This window comes from Callorhinus ursinus, unplaced genomic scaffold (assembly GCF_003265705.2).
Source record: "Callorhinus ursinus isolate GAN/ISIS: 27379988/994484 unplaced genomic scaffold, GSC_fseal_2.0 scaffold35, whole genome shotgun sequence".
Classification (NCBI taxonomy): Eukaryota; Metazoa; Chordata; class Mammalia; order Carnivora; family Otariidae; genus Callorhinus; species Callorhinus ursinus.
In genome coordinates this window covers 15037541-15060159 of record NW_027397097.1, presented here as the reverse complement: position 1 = coordinate 15060159, position 22619 = coordinate 15037541, and the positions used below count along the sequence as shown (strand labels likewise).

The following is a 22619-nucleotide window of genomic DNA, read 5'->3' as shown; positions in this document are numbered from 1 at the left end:
AGCTTAACTTTGGACACTTGACAAGGAGGAGAGTATTGGCTTTCATAGATGTGGCACAGCAGGGCTGACACATGGAAAACTTGAATTCAGCACAATCTGCATTTGGAGCCTGTAAATTTCCCTTCCATGCTGCCACTCCCACTGCTGCTCACTCCTTGTTTATTCTCCATAGTGTCCTGCCTTCTCGCCAGAGCATCACAATCCTCTCTGTAAGAAAGGAGAAAGTGGGAGTAAAAACACCTGTCACATAGATGAGAAAACTGAGACTTGGGGAAGTCACGTGATTTATTTAAACCACACAGTCATGTGATGGACTAGGGGCTGGAACTCCTTGAATAATGTGGACCTGGTTTTTCAGTGAAGGAAGAAGTGGAAGCTCAGTTCTCTTCCATCCGTATTCATGTATTAACTATGTGAGTGCCTAGTAGATGCAAGGCACAGTGGCAAGGACTGGGGTCACAGAGCACTCAGATGTCCAGGCCTTGCTCATAAATGAATGGAGGATGAGCTTGAGTAGATAAGGATTTGAGACGGTGTGCTGAATATCCTGACTCAGAAAGTCAGGTGCTAATGGAACACACCAGAGGGTTGCCTAACCTGGCCTTGAGAGGTTAGGAAAGGCTTCTGTGTAATAAGTGACATCTAACTTGAGATCTAAGAGGTATCAGCCCAGGAAAGGTATAGCGTATAGAAAGGCCTGGGGGGCAAAAGTAACCAAAAAGTTGTGTGTGGGAAGCCTAAGGAAAAGCACTTGGGGAAGAAAGCTGGTGCCAGGTCACGTGAGTCCCACAGGCCACGGTAAGGAGTTTGAGCATTTAGCCAATGGGCAATGGGAAGAGGTGAAGGGTTTTAAACCTGCAAATATGGCTTAGTCAGACCTGACTTTTAGAAAAGTCACTCAGCAGCATAATGAGAATGGGTGGGAGGGAGGCTGAAGCTTAGGAGAACTTTTTGCTCACCCTGGGAGCTACTCCTTCTGTGAACACATCAGGAATCCCTGTGCCCAAAATTTATCCCTCCCAATTTTTGCACAGAAATTTCTCTGATTGCTGACTGCCCCACTGTGGACCAGTGATTTTTCTATGGTTAAGCACAGAATGAAGGTCCACAGTCAGAAGAGTTTTGTTCGGCTTCCCAGTTTGAGGAATCTGTGGAGAGGAGAATTAAAGGAGAGATCAGCATTGGGGTGGATTAATCTGACAAAGCTACTGGCAAGGGGAGCCTGGGTGGCTCAGTCAGCTAAGCGTCTGCTTTGGCTCAGGTCATGATGGAGCCCTGCTCAGCGGGGAGTCTGCTTCTCCCTCTGCCCTTCCCCCTGCTTGTGTGCGTGTGCTCTCTCTCTCTCTCTCTTGCTCACTCTCTTACTCTCTCTCTCAAATAAATAAAATCTTAATTTAAAAAAAAGCTACTGGAAATACTAACCCCACCACACAAGCGTGGTGGCAGACACCACCCTGAGTCCTACTCTCCTCATTTGAAAAACACAGATCATAAAATACTTGCCTCAGATCTTTGTGAGGATCCTATGAGATAATGTTAAGTGCCAGGTGTGTAGGAGGTACCCAGTAAATATTTACTTCCTTCTCTTTTTTCCTGCCTTTCCTTAATGCTGCCCCATCTCAGAGTAAAAGCCAGAAATTGTACAGCGCTAATGTAAGACTTAATACAGTGTGAACTACTTCTTTCTGCCCTGCTCTAACCTGTCCTCCTCTGGGCACACTCTGCTATTCCAGCACTGACTTCTTTGATGTTCTTTGAACATGCCGGACGTGCCTCCACCGCAGGACCCCCTGGTACCCGTGTGGCTTGTTAACTCACCTCTGTCAAATTTGTTCACATGTCATCCTCTCAACGAGACCAACCCTAACCACCCCCTTAAAACTCCCAACTCCCCTCTTCCCTTCTCTGCTCTGTTACCACCTTCTGGCAAGTTACATAATTATTTGGGCATTTATTATTATTATTATTATTATTATTATTATTATTATTTAGTTTGATGTCTCCTCTGAGGGGCACGTAGGCTCTCACAGGACATTTTTTTTTGTCTGATGGATCACTGTATGTCCAGGGCTTACCACAGCGCCAGGCACATGATAGGCTCTCAGTAAATATTTGCTGAATGAAATGTTTGATTAGCTCCTATGATAGATAGCAGCCAGAGTATTGGGAATTGGGAAAGCACCTGGTATTGAAGAGTCTTGGTTGCCATCCAAGAGCTCTGTTGCTGTCTCTCCCAATTAGGAGTCAAAGGTTCTAGCCCTTCCCTCCTTTATCAGTAAAATGAAGATATTGCCCTTTGTCTCGCTGATTTTTAGGAAAAACCTTTAACCCTTAGAAGCTCTTATGCAGAAGCACTGGTTAGCTTGTTGTTGTACATGAAGGTGTAGAAACCAGCGTTTCCTCCTTTAGCAACGCTCCCAGTTACCACTGCTGGACAGCCTGAGTTGTTTTTCTCCTTTGTTCTCTGCCTGTCCCATACTCATTGACTTTAAAACAGTCTCTCACTGAACCATATGGCAGCGTCCATGGTTCTTCGAATGTGGCCTCAATTTATTTCCTTGCTAGCCTCTGAGATCTAAGGAGTAATTTATTAGGCTGGAAGAAGCTATTCTGCATGAAAGAGTAGACAGCCATCCCCTGGTGAACTTGTATACTTGGATTAGGTTCATTCATCTACTTACCTACTTACCACATTCAGAGACTCACAGTCAGATGGGAGTGATTGAAGGAAGATAAATAATTATCGCGGTGGGGTGTATATGTGGAGAACAAAGTTTTTGTGTTAGTCGGTCTCCTGTGACAGAAGTGTTATAACAACCCCGAACTTCAGTCGCTTCCAACAACAAATATTTATTTCTTCCCATAATCTCCAGGTCAGCTGGGATGGCCTTACTTCGGGCGGCTCAGGGTCGGGTCTGACCTTATATCTCCTTTTCTGGGACCCGGACTAGAAAGTCAGGAGTTACCTAGGGCAGGCTCTTCTTGTGGCCGGTGGCAGGAGTATAAGCAGCCAAGCCAACCCACACAAGCCTATGCTTGTATCACATTTGCAGCATTCCATTGACCAAAGTCACAGGTCAAGCCCAACAACAGGAAGGTCGGGATGAATACACTGCTTACTCTAGTGGCAACATGGTTGCGTAGCTATTTCAGGGAGGGAGTGAAGAGTTAGGAGCAATAAGTGAATCTACTTTTAATTCTAGCTGAGGTAGTTAGGGAGGGCTTCCTGGAGGTGGTAACTTCCATGTTTGAAGGATGAGTATTTTTCAAGATGAACGAACAAGCACCAACTTATACAAATGGGTGCACATTTTAAAAAGAGAGAATAAAATAGTGTCTTAACATTTATTTGAGTAGTCGCTGTGAGTTATATGCAGAGAGCCAGAGGAATATAAAACAACGGTCATCAGAGTACCTGTTCTTGAAGTCCATACTTCATGGGGGAGATCAGAAGGAAACATAATACAAAAAAGCAAAGGAAAAGACATGACCAGGTACACTCTATCTATCTATCTATCTATCTATCTATCTATCTATCTATTTATTTATTTATTTATATTTATTTAAGATTTTATTTATTTGACAGAGAGATCACAAGCAGAGGGAGAGAGAGGGAGAAGCAGGCTCCCTGCTGAGCAAGTAACCCGATGTGGGACTCGATCCCAGGACCCTGGGATCATGACCCGGGCCAAAGGCAGCCACTTAACTGACTGAGCCACCCAGGCATCCCACCAAGTACACTCTTATTTAGAGGGATAGAACAAAAGTGTGAACTCAGAAAGGAAGCTAGAATATATTTTTAGTAGCTATTTTTGGTAGAGGATGCAAGATATGTGCTGTTTGATTTTCATTATTTCACTTCATCTTTACAACCAGTGAGGGACATCCTACTGGTAGGTAAGTGGGAATGAGAAACCCCCCCACCCACCCTCAGAGTGGGGGGTCCCTTGTTAACGTGACAAAGGGAATACCTCCCAGGGGTTCTATTTTGCCAAAGCGAAGAACTTATTCATAAAAAGCACTCAGTCATGCGCGTACTGTTTTATTCTTCAGTGAGACTGCCTGAAACCTACTGAATCCTTGGTTTTTAGTGTCTACTGTCTGTGTAACACTGTGTTTGTTAAAGGGCCCCCATCCTGGAATAGGTGACCTCTGAAGTCCCAAGCAACTGTGAAATTCTTCATGTCACCTTCTCATTGCACATGGGTTTGTGTGGCCTCAAAGAAAATAGGATTCTTGCCCAAAGTCCTACTTAAAATTCTCACTTTGGATGGGGGAGGTTGAAATTCTGCCTCTTCCTTTCCCCCAGTTTATATACACACCCCCGTAAGTGTTCTTTCTCCCCAGAAATGAAGGGAGCAAGCTTGGTGAGTTGCTCTAGACCCGGCAAGGGTTAGAGGTGGGACCGGGTGAAGAATAACATTTCTCCCTCTTGTGCACGTTACCTTTACGTGATACCTGCTCATCACCTGTCATTAGAGAGCCCAGATATGTTCCTGTGCAACATTCCTATTCATGGAGATGTGAGCACTTGTGAATTTTTATTTCTAGTTTCTTACCCATGATTGATGAGTGGAATCATGTCTCCCTGGTCTTATTGACCTTGAGTGTGACTTTTTAGCCTAGCATGCCGTGAGTTTGGAGAGAGAGAACCAGCTCTTTTTTTGCAGCCATCCCTTTCCTCAGCGGGTTGTCAAACATCAACAGGCATTTTGTGTGCTCTCCATCTTGTTGGTCTGAAATTGAGTAGAAGCGTGTTGCATGACCCATTTGCTCAGGAAGCTGGCCGAACTGGTTTCCCTGATCTCAGAGACCATCTCACTGGTCATTCTCTTTCCCTAGGCACGTTTTAAATCTTGTAATAACGAGCAATGCTTACGGAACTGCCTCACGCTGTCTTGTGTTTACTGTCTCGTGATTCCCCAGGTATCACAAGATGTTCAGGTGCTGCAGCCTCTCCTCAAGTTGATGACCCAGACACAGGGAGAATCAACTGAGTCTGAGACTGGTCCAGAGTGGGAGTGTGAGTAGGAATGCCACTGTGGGAACAAGTGAGCTGTCTGGCAAGGAATGCAGCGTCCTTCTGAGAGCCTCCTCTCCACGTCGTTCCCCAGACCACCGCTTCCTCTCTGGAAGGACCAAGGAGGACTTTGCAATCAGCCACCTGAAACTTTTGCCGGGCCAACGTAAGACTTGCGCTGCAGAACTGAACGTGATATTACTTCATTTAGTTTTTTGCATCTTCTAATCATTGAGCAACAGTCATAGTTGTTTTGCTTTGAGAACTATAAGCCAGATTGGTTGCTCTTATTTTTGTGTATAATTTTCATAATGATTGACTTGAGCTTCCTGACAGAGGAGGAGCAAGAAACCATCATGAAGGTTCTGCAGCGGGATGCTGCCCTGAAGAGGGTTGAAGAGGAGAGAGTCAGGTAAGGGGCCAGGAGGTCCTTGGGCATGGGGGAAGGAGGGACAGTCTGTAAGAAGATGGGACACCTTCTTTCCTCAGTCATAAGTGGTAATTCTGACTTGGAGCCTGAACTTACAGGTTTTAGGTTTTAGGTTTTAGGTTCCTTCCTGGATGGGATTTTTTTCCTTCTTCATGTCTCTTAATTTACCCTTAGGACTCCTGCCGGAAGTAGTCTTGATAAATGAAACCCCTTTAATTTATTAAATACTGAATTAAAAATGAAGTCTATACAAACACATACATCTACGTAGGTATATTTGAATGTGTGCATATTTATATCCACTTTTTAAAAAACGGAATCATGAACTAAATTGGATTTTTTTAATTCCTAAGATTTTTAAAAGAAAATAAATTGGGAAGTAGCTCACGTTTCTGCATACTTTGAGAAATGTTTGAATTGGTTTCAACAGCAATTGAAATTGGCTCTGACTGAACCACTTTTTCATTTGTGTCTCACAAGAAGGAGTGGCAGCTTTGACATGTTGTTCTTGCTGAGAGGAACCCATGTGTTCCACGTCAACATTCGCTCCACTTTTCCCTCACCACAGGGTTGGTAGAAGGAGCATGAGAGCAGGATGCTGAAGAAGTGGGCTTAAGCCCAGGCCCTGCCATCTGTTACCTGTGTAATTTTGGGCTTTGAAAACAGTGGAAGGCTTCTGGAATGTATGTTAGTAGTATTAACTGCATAATCCCCATCCCAGGAGTTACCTGAAAGGAACATAAGCCATGTTCTTATTTCCTGGGACACAAGACCATGAGTAATGGATTTACTGGCACCATTTTCCATACTTTGACCCTAATTGAGCATAGATGCTTTGTAAACATGCTGAAATTCACTCCAAGCACTCCAGAGCATCTGTTTATGGCTACTAATAATAGCTTATAGAGACAATGCTTAACAAACTAACAAATGATTCCCAAATGACAGTGATGAACAGATTGCAAAGGGCATTTTTCTGAGTTCAAACACTCTTGTGCAGTTGGTAGGGGCTCAGAGTGGGATATAATTATGCCTTCTTGATGTGTGAGGAAGTTGACTTTGAGACAGGTCAGGTAACTTGCTCAAGCTCATACAACCCGTAGGTGTCAGGATTGAGAATCACATTCTGGTCTTCAGGTACTCATGGACTAACTCTGCCTCCTTTTTCTGAGAAAACAGTAGCAGACTGGCCATCCTGGCACCTGGCCATGGAGAAGGGGGCAGCTGCTTGATATGAGCTAGGACACTGAGCTGTGATGGTGACAGGTACTGGAGAGCCTGCGAATGGGGCTCTTTACTTGTCATGTGCCTCCCTACAAGTCGCCTGTAGTGCTCTGTGCACCAGGATGGGAGGTGCTGTTCTCCATTCTCAGCAAATGGGGTGTCTTGAGCATTTTATCCAGGAGGGGCAGGAAATTTACCCCAATCCTCCCTCAGAGCCTTTTGGTAGCATTGATCCTTTGCCCATGTACAGTTTATAAAGCCCTTTCATGAATGTTGTCCTATGTTTCCTCATAAACAGAGGCATGTGAGATTCGGCAAGGCAGGACTGTTACACCCATTTTAAAAATAAGGAGTGAAGGCAACACAGAGAAAATACTAGCTGATTCTTAAAGCATCATGGGAATTCATTTATCCTCTCAGAAGACAAGACAGGGAGACTTGGAAAGAAAACAGTGGGGCGAAGATAACACTGGGCCCCTCTTCCTACGTCAGGATGTGGGGACTGTGACTACTGGGTTGCTGAATACCTTTGATTCCTCCATTAATCGGGTGTTATATGTGGGCTGCAATTCTATGTCCTCCATTGAGCTGGGTTAGGAAGAGAGATTTGTCCTCTCTCCTACCCCCCTCTAAATGTCCTTGGCCCCTGGGACTGCAGGCTGCTGGGTCTTCCCTGTAGTTGTGTGTTTCCGTGTGAGTGGAGTGGAGGTGTTTCATGGGCATATGCAGTGGCTGATGGAAAAATCCTCCAAAAATGCAAAGTTCTGGCAGGAGCCGGGCTTTGTGAGGGGTGTGAGCATATAGCCTCAGGGACCAGCCCAGCTGCAGCTGCAGCAACAGTGCAGTGAGTCCCTTAGCAGGGGTGGGTTTGCAGACTCCCCTTCCAGTCGCTGTTTCTCAGGGTGCTCCAGCAGCTGCTGCTTCTGTGAACTGATAGCAAGAAGTCTTGGGTGGCAAGAAATCCAGTGTGAGTCAAGCCCTGTGTACTACCACCATGCTGGGGGAGTTCTTAGACGTCAAGCACCTGATGGTTGACTCAACCACAGATAGATAGGTTTAGGACTCTGGGCCTGGGGAAGAGTGATGGTGCATGGTGGTTTGGGGGGTCCCCATAGCTGGTGGACACAAAGGGGCCCAGCCCATTGCCTGGCCTGCTTCACATAAAGAGAATTGCCCTCTGACCCCTTCTTTGATTTAGGACTGAAGGGACTTGTGGGTATGGGTCTGAGGCTGTTCTGCTCCAGGGCTGGTGGAACTAGATCTCTGGTCTCTGAAAATGCTGTTCCATGGACTTTTGCTGTCAGCCCCTTTGCTGTCTCCAGCTGTTTGTCTTTGACTCTTCCATCAGCTTTCCATACAGCCTGACAGCTCTGGGAAGATTTTTTTGGTCCCTATAAATCATTTTACAAATAAAGAAGGTAAAGCCCAGAGAGGGGAAGCGACAAGCCCAGGGCCACTCAGATAACCGCTGCCAGAGCCGTGGTAAGGAAAGCTCTTGGTCTAGCACTATTCCCTCTACCCCATGCTGCTATTATTGCCTTTTGCAATTTGTCAAGCTGCAAGCTGTCATTTGTTAATCATTTGTTAATTTGTGAAGCACTGTCTGTCTATGAGTTATTAGTAGCCGTAATCAGATTCTCCAGAGTGCTTGAAGTGAATTTCAGTATGTTCACAAAGCATCCATGTTCAATTAGGGTCAAAATTATTGGTATTATTCCTTCAGAAGGCTAGGGAAGCAGTCCCCTGCTTAACCTTGGAGTCAAAACTAACATGAGTTTGAATCCTCTCCTCACCACTAATCAACTGTGGTTCATTGGACAAGTGACTTAACCTCTCTGAGCCTTAACCCAGAGACTGAGAATGACCGTAATACCAAACTCAAAGGATTAGAGTCAGGATTAAGTAAGATAATTCTTAATCTTCTTAGCACGTAAGAGGAGATGGAGACATTTGAATTCCCTTATTCTCTACTCCACCTTTTGTCTAAAAAAGGGCAGAATTCTATGGTTGGTAGTCTGACTCCTTAGGAGGAAAGTACTCTTAAAACCCTCAATTATTTAATGCAGTGAAATTTAATTGAGCCTCTATTAAGTATAAGGAACTTCTCTGGACAATGATATGAAGAGAATTCTATGGTAATTAAAAGGAAATTGACCTTTATCCATTTAATGGATTATCAATTGCAAATTTAAAATCTCAACTTTGTTTCCCTAACATGCTTTTAGAGTTTCCCAGTCCTTCTCCTAGTTTTAGAAGCACACATCATATAATCCTAATATTGGCCTAAGCAAAACATCATTAGAAAGGCAAACCTGCCACTATAAATCAGACTGATCTTTCGAATGCTAATTATTATGGACTCTGGAGTATAATTCTCCTACAGCTATGCGAGGGTCTCACCAATGCCCTGGAGCACTGTTGCAGATGCTGCCTCTGAGTCCTTTTCAGCACGGCTGTAGTTGAGATTTCACATTCCCACTGAAATCTCTTTGCCTTTCCTGATCTATCCGGGGCTTGGAATTGTTCACATGCATGCTCATTTGAGACATTGTGGAGATGATTTAATTTATAATGTTACCCCTGGTCTGATTTCATGAATGACAAAGATGAGTGTCATACAGGGGAAGTAAGTGTTCAGTTCCCAAATCTGTTCTACCTGTTCATGGTAGAACATGGACTCAAACCCAAGGGAATAGCCACTGTGGTGTCTCAGGAGGCAGCTAGAAGATAACAGTCCTAGGTCACTGTCGCCCCCGCAGCTGTGTTTCGCACTGCCTCTCTGCCTGCAGCCCCAAGTGCTGGGCCCAGTCATTACCACGCGTGTGTATTCAGCTTGCTTCCCTGACTGCCAGCTAGAGACATTTCACAGACCAGCAGGGAGGCAGACATCAGGATAGATTCTTTCTCTCTCCCTACTCTCTCTTCTTTTTAAGAAACAGCATCCTGCATACACATATGTAATTTTAGTCTTTTATGGTTTGAAAATGAGACACTCTAAAGGTGGTGTTTCCTGTGTTTCAAATCATACTGTCAGCAGGAAGTCTTTGCCCGTGTGTGTGTCTATACACCACCGGCACCACGCCTGCCACCCCTGTGCACACAGAACCACATCGACAGGACGGGCATTCTTGCCACAGATAACATCTCAACTGTGACCACATCTTATGATTCTTAGCTGGTCCTGTAAGACCTAGTTATTTATTTATTTTTTTTAAGTGAAGGCAGTTGGCATTGAAGAACTGCTTTCCAGGACCTCTGGGGTGTTTTCTGTCAAAGCAAAGAGGAAGGGAACCAACATTTGTCAAGGAACTATATTGTATACAGAGTTCCAAATACATTTTCCCCTTTCATCTACATAGCAGTGTAGCTGAACCTGCTTAACACTGAGGAAATGAGGTAGAAGAGGTTAAGCTCCCTGCAAGATTGAAGCCTTGCTCCTCACACTGCAGAGCCTGGGCTTTCCACATGCTGTGCTGCCTCTCAGCAGAAGGTGGGGTTTTATGATGTGTCTGTGACACAAGGGACACAAGTTTCCTCTCATTTTCCACTGTAAGGAGCATTTGTAATTTATTTCATTTTCACATGTGTTGGTTTTCACATTCTCTTTCAAAGTTTGAATTCCTTTGTAGAGTGAAGTGTGTTGACCACCTTAGACACCAAAATCATGTTTGACTCTCTCAGGTAGGATGGAGTAGCAGAAACAGCATCTGGATGGCTTCTGATCCTGGCTCTGGGTGACTTTGGGCAAACCTCCAACTTCTTTGGCCCCAAAGTACTTTCAAATCACATAGTCTAACCATCTTGTCCAATGTACTGAGGGGTTAAAAAAAAAAAAAAAAGGCTGGGGAATGGGCCAGTCAACCTCTCTGGACAGCTGGCTGGTTCTTATCTAATTGACTAGATAACATCAACCAGGTAGGCCTTTGTCTAATCATGATGAATAGTTGGAAGCTGGGGTGTGTTGCGTGAATAAAAAGAGGAAGAGAGGATAGGCTGAGGGAAAAGTGTTGAGGCCAGCCTGGAGGGTGTCCCTACTCTTCTGGTTTTCCTCTGGAAGTGCTCACACTCTCTCTCTGCAACACAGGAATTGAGACAGGCGCTTAGGGCTGTCTGAAACGTTGAATTTTTTATGCACAATTCTGAGCATATGGCTGGTACATGATAGGGGATTAATGAATTAATGAACAAATGAATAGATGTGGCCTTTAGCATAAGGAGGAGGCAAGATGGCTGTCTTTTACAGCTGACTAACTTCTTTGTACATGATGGTGAAAATGTAAGTATTCAATGAGATGATGCATGTTAGGTGACTAGCACGGGGCTAGTACAAAACACATGCTTTGTATGTATTAGCCAAAGGAATGGGGGCATGACCTGCCTGGAGGGCCAGCATGACAGTGTCCTGTCTGGGCTGAGTGCTCTCCCTCTACCTTTACTTAAGGCCACTTAATAGGGATTAAGTGGGCATCTTCTCTCTCCTCAGCTCTCTCCTACACACAATGTGCCTACGTGCAGAGGATGGTAAGGGATGAGAACTGTGATCTCAAGAAACATCTTTTTCTCCCTTCAACTAAATGGTATAAGAATTAGAGAATCAAATGCCTTTTTTTAAAAATTTTTTTATTGTTACGTTAATCACCATATATTACATCATTAGTTTTTGATGCAGTGTTCCATGATTCATTGTTTGTTCATAACACCCAGTGCTCCATGCAGAACGTGCCCTCCTCAATACCCATCACCAGGCTAACCCATGCCCCTACGCCCCTCCCCTCTAGAACCCTCAGTTTGTTTTTCAGAGTCCATCATCTCTCATGGTTCGTCTCCCCCTCTGACATACTCCCCTTTTCTTCCTCTCCTGTTATCCTCTTCTTTTTCTTTTTTCTTAAAATATGTTGCGTTATTTGTTTCAGAAGTACAGATCTGTGATTCAACAGTCTTGCACAATTCACAGCGCTCACCGTAGCACATACCCTCCCCAATGTCTATCACCCAGCCATCCCATCCCTCCCACCCCCAACCACTCCAGTAACACTCAGTTTGTTTCCTGAGATTAAGAATTCCTCATATCAGTGAGGTCATGTGATACATGTCTTTCTCTGATTGACTTATTTCACTCAGCATAACACCCTCCAGTTCCATCCACGTCGTTGCAAATGGCAAGATCTCATTCCTTTTGATGGCTGCATAATATTCCATTGTGTATATATACCACCTCTTCTTTATCCATTCATCTGTCGATGGGCATCTTGGCTCTTTCCACAGTTTGGCTATTGTGGACATTGCTGCTATAAACATTGGGGTACACGTACCCCTTCGGGTCCCTACATTTGTATCTTTGGGGTAAATACCCAGTAGTGCAATTGCTGGATCGAATGGTAGCTCTAATTTCAACTGTTTGAGGAACCTCCATACTGTTTTCCAGAGGGGTTGCACCAGCTTGCATTCCCACCAACAGTGTAGGAGGGTTCCCCTTTCTCCACATCCCCGCCAACATCTGTCGTTCCCTGACTTGTTAATTTTAGCCATTCTGACGGGTGTGAGGTGGTATCTCATTGAGGTTTTGATTTGGATTTCCCTGATGCCGAGCGATGTTGAGCACTTTTTCATGTGCCTGTTGGCCATTTGGATGTCTTCTTTGGAGAAATGTCTGTTCATGTCTTCTGCCCATTTCTTGATTGGATTATTTGTTCTTTGGGTGTTGAGTTTGATAAGTTCTTTATAGATTTTGGATACTAGCCCTTTATCTGATATGTCGTTTGCAAATATTTTCTCCCATTCTGTCGGTTGTCTTTTGGTTTTGTGGACTGTTTCTTTTGCTGTGCAAAAGCTTTTTATCTTGATGAAATCCCAATAGTTCATTTTTGCCCTGGCTTCCCGTGCCTTTGGCGATGTTTCTAGGAAGAAGTTGCTGCGGCTAAGGTCGAAAAGGTTGCTACCTGTGTTCTCCTTTAGGATTTGGATGGACTCCTGTCTCACGTTTAGGTCTTTCAACCATTCTATTTTTGTGTGTGGTGTAAGGAAAGAGTCCAGTTTCATTCTTCTGCATGTGGCTGTCCAATTTTCCCAACACCATTTGTTGAAGAGACTGTCTTTTTGCCATTGGACATTCTTTCCTGCTTTGTCAAAAATAAGTTGACCATAGAGTTGAGGGTCCATTTCTGGGCTCTCAATTCTGTTCCATTGATCTATGTGTCTGTTTTTGTGCCAGTACCATACTGTCTTGATGATGACAGCTTTGTAATAGAGCTGGAAGTCCGGAATTGTGATGCCGCCAGCTTTGCTTTTCTTTTTCAAGATTCCTCTGGCTATTCGGGGTCTCTTCTGGTTCCATACAAATTTTAGGATTACTTGTTCCATTTCTTTGAAAAAAGTGGATGGTATTTTGATGGGGATTGCATTGAATGTGTAGATTGCTCTAGGTAGCATTGACATCTTCACAATGTTGATTCTCCCAATCCATGAGCATGGAACGTTTTTCCATTTCTTTGTGTCTTCTTCAATTTCTTTCCTGAGTATTTTATAGTTTTCTGAGTACAGATCCTTTGCCTCTTTGGTTAGATTTATTCCTAGGTATCTAATGATTTTGGGTGCAATTGTGAATGGGATAGACTCCTTGATTTGTCTCTCTTCTGTCTTGTTGTTGGTGTATAGGAATCCCACTGATTTCTGTGCATTGATTTTGTATCCTGCTACTTTACTGAATTCCTGTATGAGTTCTAGCAGTTTTGGGGTGGAGTCTTTTGGGTTTTCCACATACAGTATCATATCATCTGCAAATAGTGAGAGTTTGACTTCCTCTTTGCCGATTTGGATGCCTTTGATTTTTTTTGTTGTCTGATTGCTGTGGCTAGGACTTCTAATACTATGTTGAATAGCAGTGGTGAGAGTGGACATCCCTGCCGCGTTCCTGACCTTAGGGGAAAGGCTCTCAGCCTTTCCCCATTGAGAATGATATTCGCTGTAGGTTTTTCATAGATGGCTTTTATGATATTGAGGTATGTACCCTCTATCCCTATACTCTGAAGAGTTTTGATCAAGAAAGGATGCTGTACTTTGTCAAATGCTTTTTCTACATCTATTGAGAGGATCATATGATTCTTGTTCTTTCTTTTGTTAATGTATTGTATCACGTTGATTGATTTGCGGATGTTGAACCAGCCTTGCAGCCCAGGGATAAATCCCACTTGGTCATGGTGAATAATCCTTTTAATGTACTGTTGGATCCTATTGGCTAGTATTTTGGTGAGAATTTTTGCATCCATGTTCATCAAGGATATTGGTCTGTAATTCTCTTTTTTGATGGGATCTTTGTCTGGTTTTGGGATCAAGGTAATGGTGGCCTCATAAAATGAGTTTGGAAGTTTCCCTTCCATTTCTATTTTTTGGAACAGTTTCAGGAGAATAGGTATTAATTCCTCTTGAAATGTCTGATAGAATTCCCCTGGGAAGCCATCTGGCCCTGGGCTTTTGTTTCTTGGGAGATTTTTGATGACTGTTTCAATTTCCTTAGTGGTTATAGGTCTGTTCAGGTTTTCTATTTCTTCCTGGTTCAATTTTGGTAGTTGATACATCTCTAGGAATGCACCCATTTCTTCCAGGTTATCTAATTTGCTGGCATAGAGTTGCTCATAATATGTTCTTATAATTGTTTGTATTTCTTTGGTGTTGGTTGTGATCTCTCCTCTTTCATTCATGATTTTGTTGATTTGGGTCATTTCTCTTTTCTTTTGGATCAGTCTGGCCAGGGGTTTATCAATCTTGTTAATTCTTTCAAAGAACCAGCTCCTAGTTTCGTTGATCTGTTCTACTGTTCTTTTGGTTTCTAGTTCATTGATTTCTGCTCTGATCTTTATGATTTCTCTTCTCCTGCTGGGTTTAGGCTTTAGTTGCTGTTCTTTCTCCAGCTCCTTTAGGTGTAGGGTTAGGTTGTGTATTTGAGACCTTTCTTGTTTCTTGAGAAAGGCTTGTATTGCTATATACTTTCCTCTCAGGACTGCCTTTGCTGTATCTCAAAGATTTTGAACAGTTGTGTTTTCATTTTCATTGGTTTCCATGAATTTTTTTAATTCTTCTTTAATTTCTTGGTTGACCCATTCATTCTTTAGTAGGATGCTCTTTAGCCTCCATGTATTTGAGTTCTTTCCGACTTTCCTCTTGTGGTTGAGTTCTAGTTTCAAAGCATTGTGGTCTGAAAATATGCAGGGAATGATCCCAATCTTTTGGTACCGGTTGAGACCTGATTTGTGACCTAGGATGTGATCAATTCTGGAGCGTGTTCCATGGGCACTAGAGAAGAATGTGTATTCCATTGCTTTGGGATGGAATGTTCTGAATATGTCTGTGAAGTCCATTTGGTCCAGTGTGTCATTTAAAGTCTTTATTTCCTTGTTGATCTTTTGCTTAGAGGATCTGTCCATTTCAGTCAGGGGGGTGTTAAAGTCCCCCACTATTATTGTATTGTTGTCAATGTGTTTCTTTGCTTTTGTTTTTAATTGCCTTATATAATTGGCTGCTCCCATGTTCGGGGCATAGATATTTACAATTGTTAGATCTTCTTGTGGGATAGACCCTTTCAGTAGGATATAGTGTCCTTCCTCATCTCTTATTACAGTCTTTGTTTTAAAATCTAGTTTGTCTGATATAAGGATTGCCACCCCAGCTTTCTTTTGGTGTCCATTAGCATGGTAAATGGTTTTCCACTCCCTCACTTTCAATCTGGGGGTGTCTTTGGGTCTAAAATGAGTCTCTTGCAGACAGCATATTGATGGGTCTTGTTTTTTAATCCAATCTGATAGCCTGTGTCTTTTGATTGGGGCATTGAGCCCATTTACATTCAGGGTAACTATTGAAAGGTATGAATTTAGTGCCATTGTATTACCTGTAAGGTGACTGTTAACTGTCTGTTGTCTGTGTTCGTTTCTGCTCTTTGCTGCTTTTAGGTTCTCTCTTTGCTTAGAGGACCCCTCTCAATATTTCTTGGAGGGCTGGTTTCGTGTTTGCAAATTCCTTTAGTTTTTGTTTGTTCTGGAAGCTTTTTATCTCTCCTTCTATTTTCAATGATAGCCTAGCTGGATATAGTATTCTTGGCTGCATATTTTTCTCGTTTAGTGCTCTGAAGATATCTTGCCAGTCCTTTCTGGCCTGCCAGATCTCTGTGGATAGGTCTGTTGCCAATCTAATGTTTCTACCATTGTAGGTTACATATCTCTTCTCCCGAGCTGCTTTCAGGATTTTCTCTTTGTCTCTGAGACTCGTAAGTTTTACTATTAGATGTCGGGGTGTTGACCTATTATTATTGATTTTGAGAGGGGTTCTCTGTGCCTCCTGGATTTTGATGCCTGTTTCCTTCCTCACATTAGGGAAGTTCTCTGCTATAATTTGCTCCAATATACCTTCTGCCCCTCTCTCTCTTTCTTCTTCTTCTGGGATCCCAATTATTCTAATGTTGTTTCGTCTTATCGAATCACTTATCTCTCGAATTCTGCCCTCGTGATCCTGTAGTTGTTTCTCTCTCTTTTTCTCAGCCTCTTTATTTTTCATCATTTGGTCTTCTATATCACTGATTCTCTCTTCTGCCTCATTTATCCTAGCATTTAGTGCCCCCATTTTTGATTGCACCTCATCAGTAGCCTTTTTGATTTTGATTTGGTTAGATTTTAGTTCTTTTATTTCTGCAGAAAGGGTTTCTCTAATAACTTCCACGCTTTTTTCAAGCCCAGCTAGTATCTTTAAAGTGATGATTCTAAACTCTAGGTCCGACATCGTACTAACGTCCGTATTGAGTAGGTCCCTGGCTGACGGTACTACCTCTTGTTCTTTTTGCTGAGGTGATTTCTTTCGTCTTGTCATTTTGTCCAGAGGAGAATAGATGAATGAGAGAACAAAATGCTAACAGGTTTACAACGTCCCCAGCAAATATACTGTATACAAATCAGAAAAGACCTGAAACCAGGGGAAAAGAAAGGGAAAGAAAGAAAAAAGAAAGAGGAAAAAAAAAAAAGAAGAAAAAAAAAGATAAAAACAAAAACAAAACAATACAAAAAAAGCAGAATATGATCAAATATGATCAGGCTAGTGCATAGATCAGTGCCACACACTAGATTTTGGGCATATTTTGGTCTGTTAGAAAAAAGTGCCTCCTAAAATTTTAAAGGAAGAAAGACATATATGTACAAAATAAGGGTTGATACAATGAAGGGATGGAAGATGACTGTAAAGATGAAAATTATAAAAGATTTTATAAAAGGACTTGGTAAGATAAGTTGTTTGAAAAAAGAAAGAAGATTTAAGAAAAAAAAAAAGGAAAAAGTGAGAGAATGTGATCAGGCAGGAGACTAGAACAAAGCCATACACTAGTGATTTAGGGTGATCTGTTAGAAGAAACTGTACCTCAAAATTTTAAAGAGAGAACAACTTATATATATATGCCAAAAATAAGGGTAACTACTATGAAGGGATAAAATATGACTCTAAAAATGAAAAATAAAAAAAATTTTTTTTTTTAAAAAAGGGATTGATAAGATGTTGGTTGAAAAAGGGAAAAAGAAAAATAAAAAAAAACAGTCAACAAAAATTAACTTTGATGAAATAATGGATCATGGTTAAAAAAAAAAAAAAAAGCCATGAATCTATGTGCAGTATTCCCCTAGCGCTGGAGTTCTCCCATTCTCCTTGATGGATCAATTTGGTCTTGGCTTGCTGGCTGTTTGTGCTGATCTTCTGGGGGAGGGGCCTGTTGCTGTGGTTTCCAAATGTCTTTGCCGGAGGCGGAATTGCCCCGCCCTTGTCCGTCCCGGCTAAGGAAGCTGCTCCGGTTTGCTCTCAGGAGCTTTTGTTCCCTGCAAGCTCTCGGTACAGCCTTGGAGGACGAGGGCAGAAATGGTGGCCTCCCAATCTCCACTCGGAGGAGCTGAGCACTCGGGGCCCCGCTCCTCAGTGCTCCCCCAGAGAAAAGCAGTCACTTCCATGTCCCCGGTCTCCGGCCGCACTCCGTGCTCACCCGGCCTGTGATCGAGTGTTGCTATCTCTGGCACCTGACCCCGTGTGGAGTCTCCAAACCCAGCAGATCCCTGCAGTGCGTTCCCGCACCGCTCCTCCCCGGGAAGGAAGGGGAGCCTCCCCGGCTCTGCCGCTTGTTGGGTCCCTGCTGGAGGAGCCGTGCCCCGACTGGGCCGCAGATCACAGTTTATGGCAACCCCGAGCTGAGAGCCCGCGACTCTGCTCCGTCTCTGCAGCCGGCTTCCCCGCTCTGATACCTGGGAGCTCTGGCGCACTCAGGCACCCCCAGTCTCTCTGTGACCCCAAGGGTCCTGAGACCACACTGTCCCGGGAGGATTCCACCCCCCGCTTAGCCACTGCAGCGACGTCCCTCCGCCGAGCCAACTTCTAAAAGGTCCGATTTTGTGCTCCGCGGCTCTATCACTTGCCAGAAGCGGCCGGCGGAGGCCCCTCCCCCGCCATCTATCCTCCCGAATATCGCCTCGGATTCACTTCTCCGCACGCCCTACCTTCCAGTAAGTGGTCGCTTCTCTGTTCAGAGAGTTGTTGCTACTCTCCTGTTCGATCTCCTGTTGAGTTCGTAGGTGTTCAGAATGGTTTGATCCCTATCCAGCTGAATTCCTGAGACCAGACGAAATCTAGGTCTCCTACTCCTCCCTCAAATGCTATTTTTATTGGTAAATTAGAATTGATGAAAAATGAGACAATAATCCAGGCTGGTAGAGAAGATTTTAATAGCACCATCTAGATGGTGGGATTTTTTTTTTTAAATGATCCCACATCTTTATAAAACCTGGGTTTTATACACATATGTATTCATCTATGAAATATTCCAAATGACTATGATCGAAAAAGGAATTGATTGATTAAACCTAGCAGGGATTATCATGGGAGGAAAGATTAAATGGCACTTAATGAATTTGAATAATCTCTTATTCTTTAGCCACTTAAATGATAAGCCAGAACCCCCCCTCCTAATTTTGTACTATAATGGCTACCAGCTCTCCAGGGCCCATGTGTTTTGGCGAGCCTGACTCACCCAATGTGTGCGCATGGTGCATGGAAAATTTAGCATGATCAGGGCTTACAGACGGTCGTTTAGGCAGGAGCAGATCCAGAGTCACACAGGGGCCCCTACAAAATGCCTTTCCACCGAACACCAAAAATAAGTAAATAACCTTCTGAAGAGAAATCGAGAGTTGTTATGCTAGGAGGGTTTGTGGTCTCTTATGACAAGATGATGGCTGATGCCAGATTTCATCATGTTTGTTCCTATTCTGCCAAGAGCGAGGTGTCCTGCCTCATCAGGAGAAGCCACTGCCATTGTGACAGGTATGGTTCACCTAACCCCAGCAGTGACAGGGTCACTCTTCTCTTTTGCCTGACTCAGACTGGGGTGGCTGTGGAGCATTTATTTGTTCTATACTTTATTCACTCGCCAAACAGTTGTGTATCAGCTCTGTGCCAGGCTTGGTGCTGGGTGTTGGCATGACAAAGGTGATTAAGATGTAGTCCTCACCTTCAGGGAGTTTGTGGAGTTGACAGATTAGTCAGTGAGACAGATGTGCAAATAGATCATTGGAATATGGTGTGGTCAGTGCTGTGGGAGCCTGGGGAAGGGCAAGCTTCTGACCTGTGCCTTGGCAATCAGGGAAGGCTTCCCCCGTGCGGTGGTGCACGAGCTGGATCTGAAGGATAAAGAGCAATGTGCTGCACGGAGAAGTGAGGAGAGATATCCTGAGAGACTTCACATTTATTGGCCTCTTACTAAGATCCAAGCACGGTTAGGTGCTTTCAGGTAAATACTTCATTTAATCACCTCAGAGGTCCTGCAAGGTAGGTCTTCTCTTCCCCTGTCTCTACAAAGAACTGAAGCTTCGGGGGGTTCAGTAACCTGCCTGGGTAGCGTATAGGAAGGGTGAGAACTGGGATTTGGACCTGTCTGGGAGAGTCTAAAGCTCATAGTCTTTCTGCTTCTAATGTTTAGGGAGGTCAGAAAGAGCAGTTTGAAGAATACTAAGAAGTCTAGAGTATTGGCAAGTAGAGTCCAGGGGTAAGTGCTGGAAAATGAACCTGAAAAGGCAGCCTGAAACCAGGTAGGTGGTCAGGGGCCCCATATGAAACTCCTTCATTCCACAAGCATTGAATAAAAACCCACTATTTTCCAGAGACACTGAGCAAGGATATATGGAGTAGAGGCTCTGCCCCTAGGGGCTCACTTTCTTACCAGGGAATTCTGAAAGGACTTCTCTCTTCTGGAATTGAACTCAAAACTTGGTTCTTTGGGAGGAGAAGGCAAAAGCTCCATCAGCAGCCCATAGGAGATTGTTTGCCCTGTGGAAAGCCTTAGGCAATTGGAAACCATTAGAAATGTTTAATATGAATCATGATCTTCTCTGGTGATTCAAAACCATGTCTGTCAAAACCATGTCTGACTATCTTTGTCAGGATTTGGTGATGACAACGTATGTTCAAGTGTTGTGATTGGATATGTTTGGGATGGAGTCACTTCTTCCTAGGTAATTGGGAGAGGAGAGAAAGTTCCAGCAGAGAGTTGGGCTCTGGGTAAAAAGACACTCCCCAGGTACACTTAGGAGAGAGGAAATGTACTTGCTAGAATCCTACTCCCAGGTATGCTGGTGTGCATCCCTCACACAGAGCCCTGCCACCACCTTGGTGTGGCCATCATACATGTTCTCTAGCTAAGACACGTAGATTTGTTACTTTAGGAAGGTGCATATTAGCTTGAATGATAATCATGAAACCTTGGATTTCATAGCACATTACCTTCCAAAAGCTCAAAGTCAGCTTAAGGCTTTTATACTCCTTTATTCTGTGACTACATTCTAGAGTCTGTGATTCTCATTTTATTGACGTAGATGGAGAGATGTGGAATTTAAAAGACTTGTCAAGTAGAGGGTTGGCTGGGAAGATGGCAGAGTAGGAGGACCCTAAGCCCACCTCATCCCATGGATACAACTAGATAACACTCATGTCTGCATAAATAACCCAGAAAACAACCTGAAGACTGGCAGAACAAATTCCACAACTAAATGGTGAAGAGGCCACATCAAAAAAGGTAGAAAGGGCGAAGAGCTGGTCTGGGAGTGAAGTGGACTGGGGCCGTCTGCCATGCAGAGGGAGCCGGTGACACAGAGAAGGGTGAAAAACAGACTTTCACATGGGGAACCCACGAACTGGAGGATGAATCCCCATAATATTTGCCTTTGAAAGAGGGGCTGAATTTGTGAGTTCTTAAAACCAGTGGGACTTAAAGCCTGGAACTTTAAAAATCAGGGGCTTGGCTCTAGGAGAGCCTGTAGGACATTAGGAAGCTGAGTCCCCACCATTAAAGACATAGCCCACAAACAGCCCAAACATACAACTAGAACCAGCATTTTGAAAAATACCAAGGGAAGACAGGAGGGAGTGATTTGCTCATCTCAGAGCATGACTTGTGGCTCCAAGAGACAGCAATCATGGGGCAACCCCTCCAGGAACAAAGGAGTTGGCAGGTGCCATTTCCCTCCCTTGCTCCCCAGCATAAACAACAGCCACCTGTGGGAACCAGCCTGGCTCTGACACTTGCTTACCTAAATTGTTTACACCAAGACACGCCACCCTACATTTTGCTGGATCCTTCCTTTTCAGTCACACTTGCCTTATTCTCAGCACTGTGGGCCCCTCCCCAAGAAGACCAGTGCAAATCTTGCCAATGTCATGTCTCCACACCCAGGCATTGTGTGGGACATCAGTTCCAGCTGCAGTGGGGGCATGTCTCATTTTGCAAGCAGACCACTACACAGTTAAAATGTGCCCCACTCCTGCTGGGGACCAAACACTGCCCATGATAGGCAAAGAGAGCCTCTGCAGACAACTGGAATGAAGGAAAAAGAGGTCAAGACTCAATAGCAGAGGATACAAACACCTAGGAGACATTTCCTTTGCCAGGCCCTGGCGAAAGGGACATGCACTACAGGGCACTACAGGACCTTTTCTTCATAAGGCTATTATTATTAAGAACAAGAGAAGTAGCTGACTTTCCGAACACAGAGAAACCGACACAGAAAGTCAGTCAAAATGAGACAGAGAGATATCTCTCAAATGAAAAAACAGGACCAAACCTCAGGAAGAGACCAACGTGAAATGGGTATAAGTAATATGCCTGATAGAGAATTTAAATTAATGATCATAAAGATACTCACTGGACTTGAGAAAAGAGTGGAGGACGGTAGGAACACTCAACACAGAGATAAAGAATCAGAGATCAAGAACACAATAAATGAAATTAAAAATACATTTGATGGAATAAATAGCAGGCTAGATGACGCAGAGGAAGGAATTAATGACCTGGTAGACAGAGTAATAGGAAGTCACCAAGCTGAGCAAAGGAGAGGAAAGAAAATTATGCAGATCGAGAATAGTCTTAGGGACCTCAGTGATTCCATCAAGTGTAATAACATGCGCATGATAGGGATCTCAGAGGAAGAAGAAGAAGAGAGAGAAGGAGGCAGAAAATTTATTTGAAGAAATATCTGAAGCTTCCCTAATCTAGGGAAGGAAATAGATATCCAGATCCAGGAGGCACAGAAATCCCCCCCAAAATTTCAACCCAAGGAGGTCCCCACCAAGACACATAGTAATTAAAATGGCAAAAAGTAGCAATAAAAAATGTTAAAAACAGGAAGAGAAAAGATGACAGTTACATACCAGGGGAAATCCCATAAATCTATCAGTGGATTTTTCAGCAGAAACTTTGCAGGCCAGAAGAGAATGGCAGGATATATTTGAAGTGCTAAAAGGGAAAAATCTGCAGCCAAGAATACTCTATCCAGCAGGGCTATCATTTAGAATAGGAGAAATAAAGAGTTTCTCAAACAAACTAAGGGAGTTCATGATCAATAAACCAGTCCTGCAAGAAATAGTAAAGGGAGTTCTTTGAGT

General features: G+C 43.6%; 1 protein-coding gene across 1 annotated transcript in view; it reads left to right on the top strand.

Moving 5' to 3' along the window:
* SYTL2 (synaptotagmin like 2) overlaps positions 1 to 22619 on the top strand; it is a 127220-nt gene that overhangs the window by 46735 nt on the left and 57866 nt on the right. The window contains 2 exon segments of the mRNA XM_073879805.1: positions 4927 to 5432; positions 19663 to 19728. Of these exon segments, the coding sequence (XP_073735906.1) occupies positions 5332 to 5432; positions 19663 to 19728 (167 nt within the window). The 5' untranslated portion in view covers positions 4927 to 5331.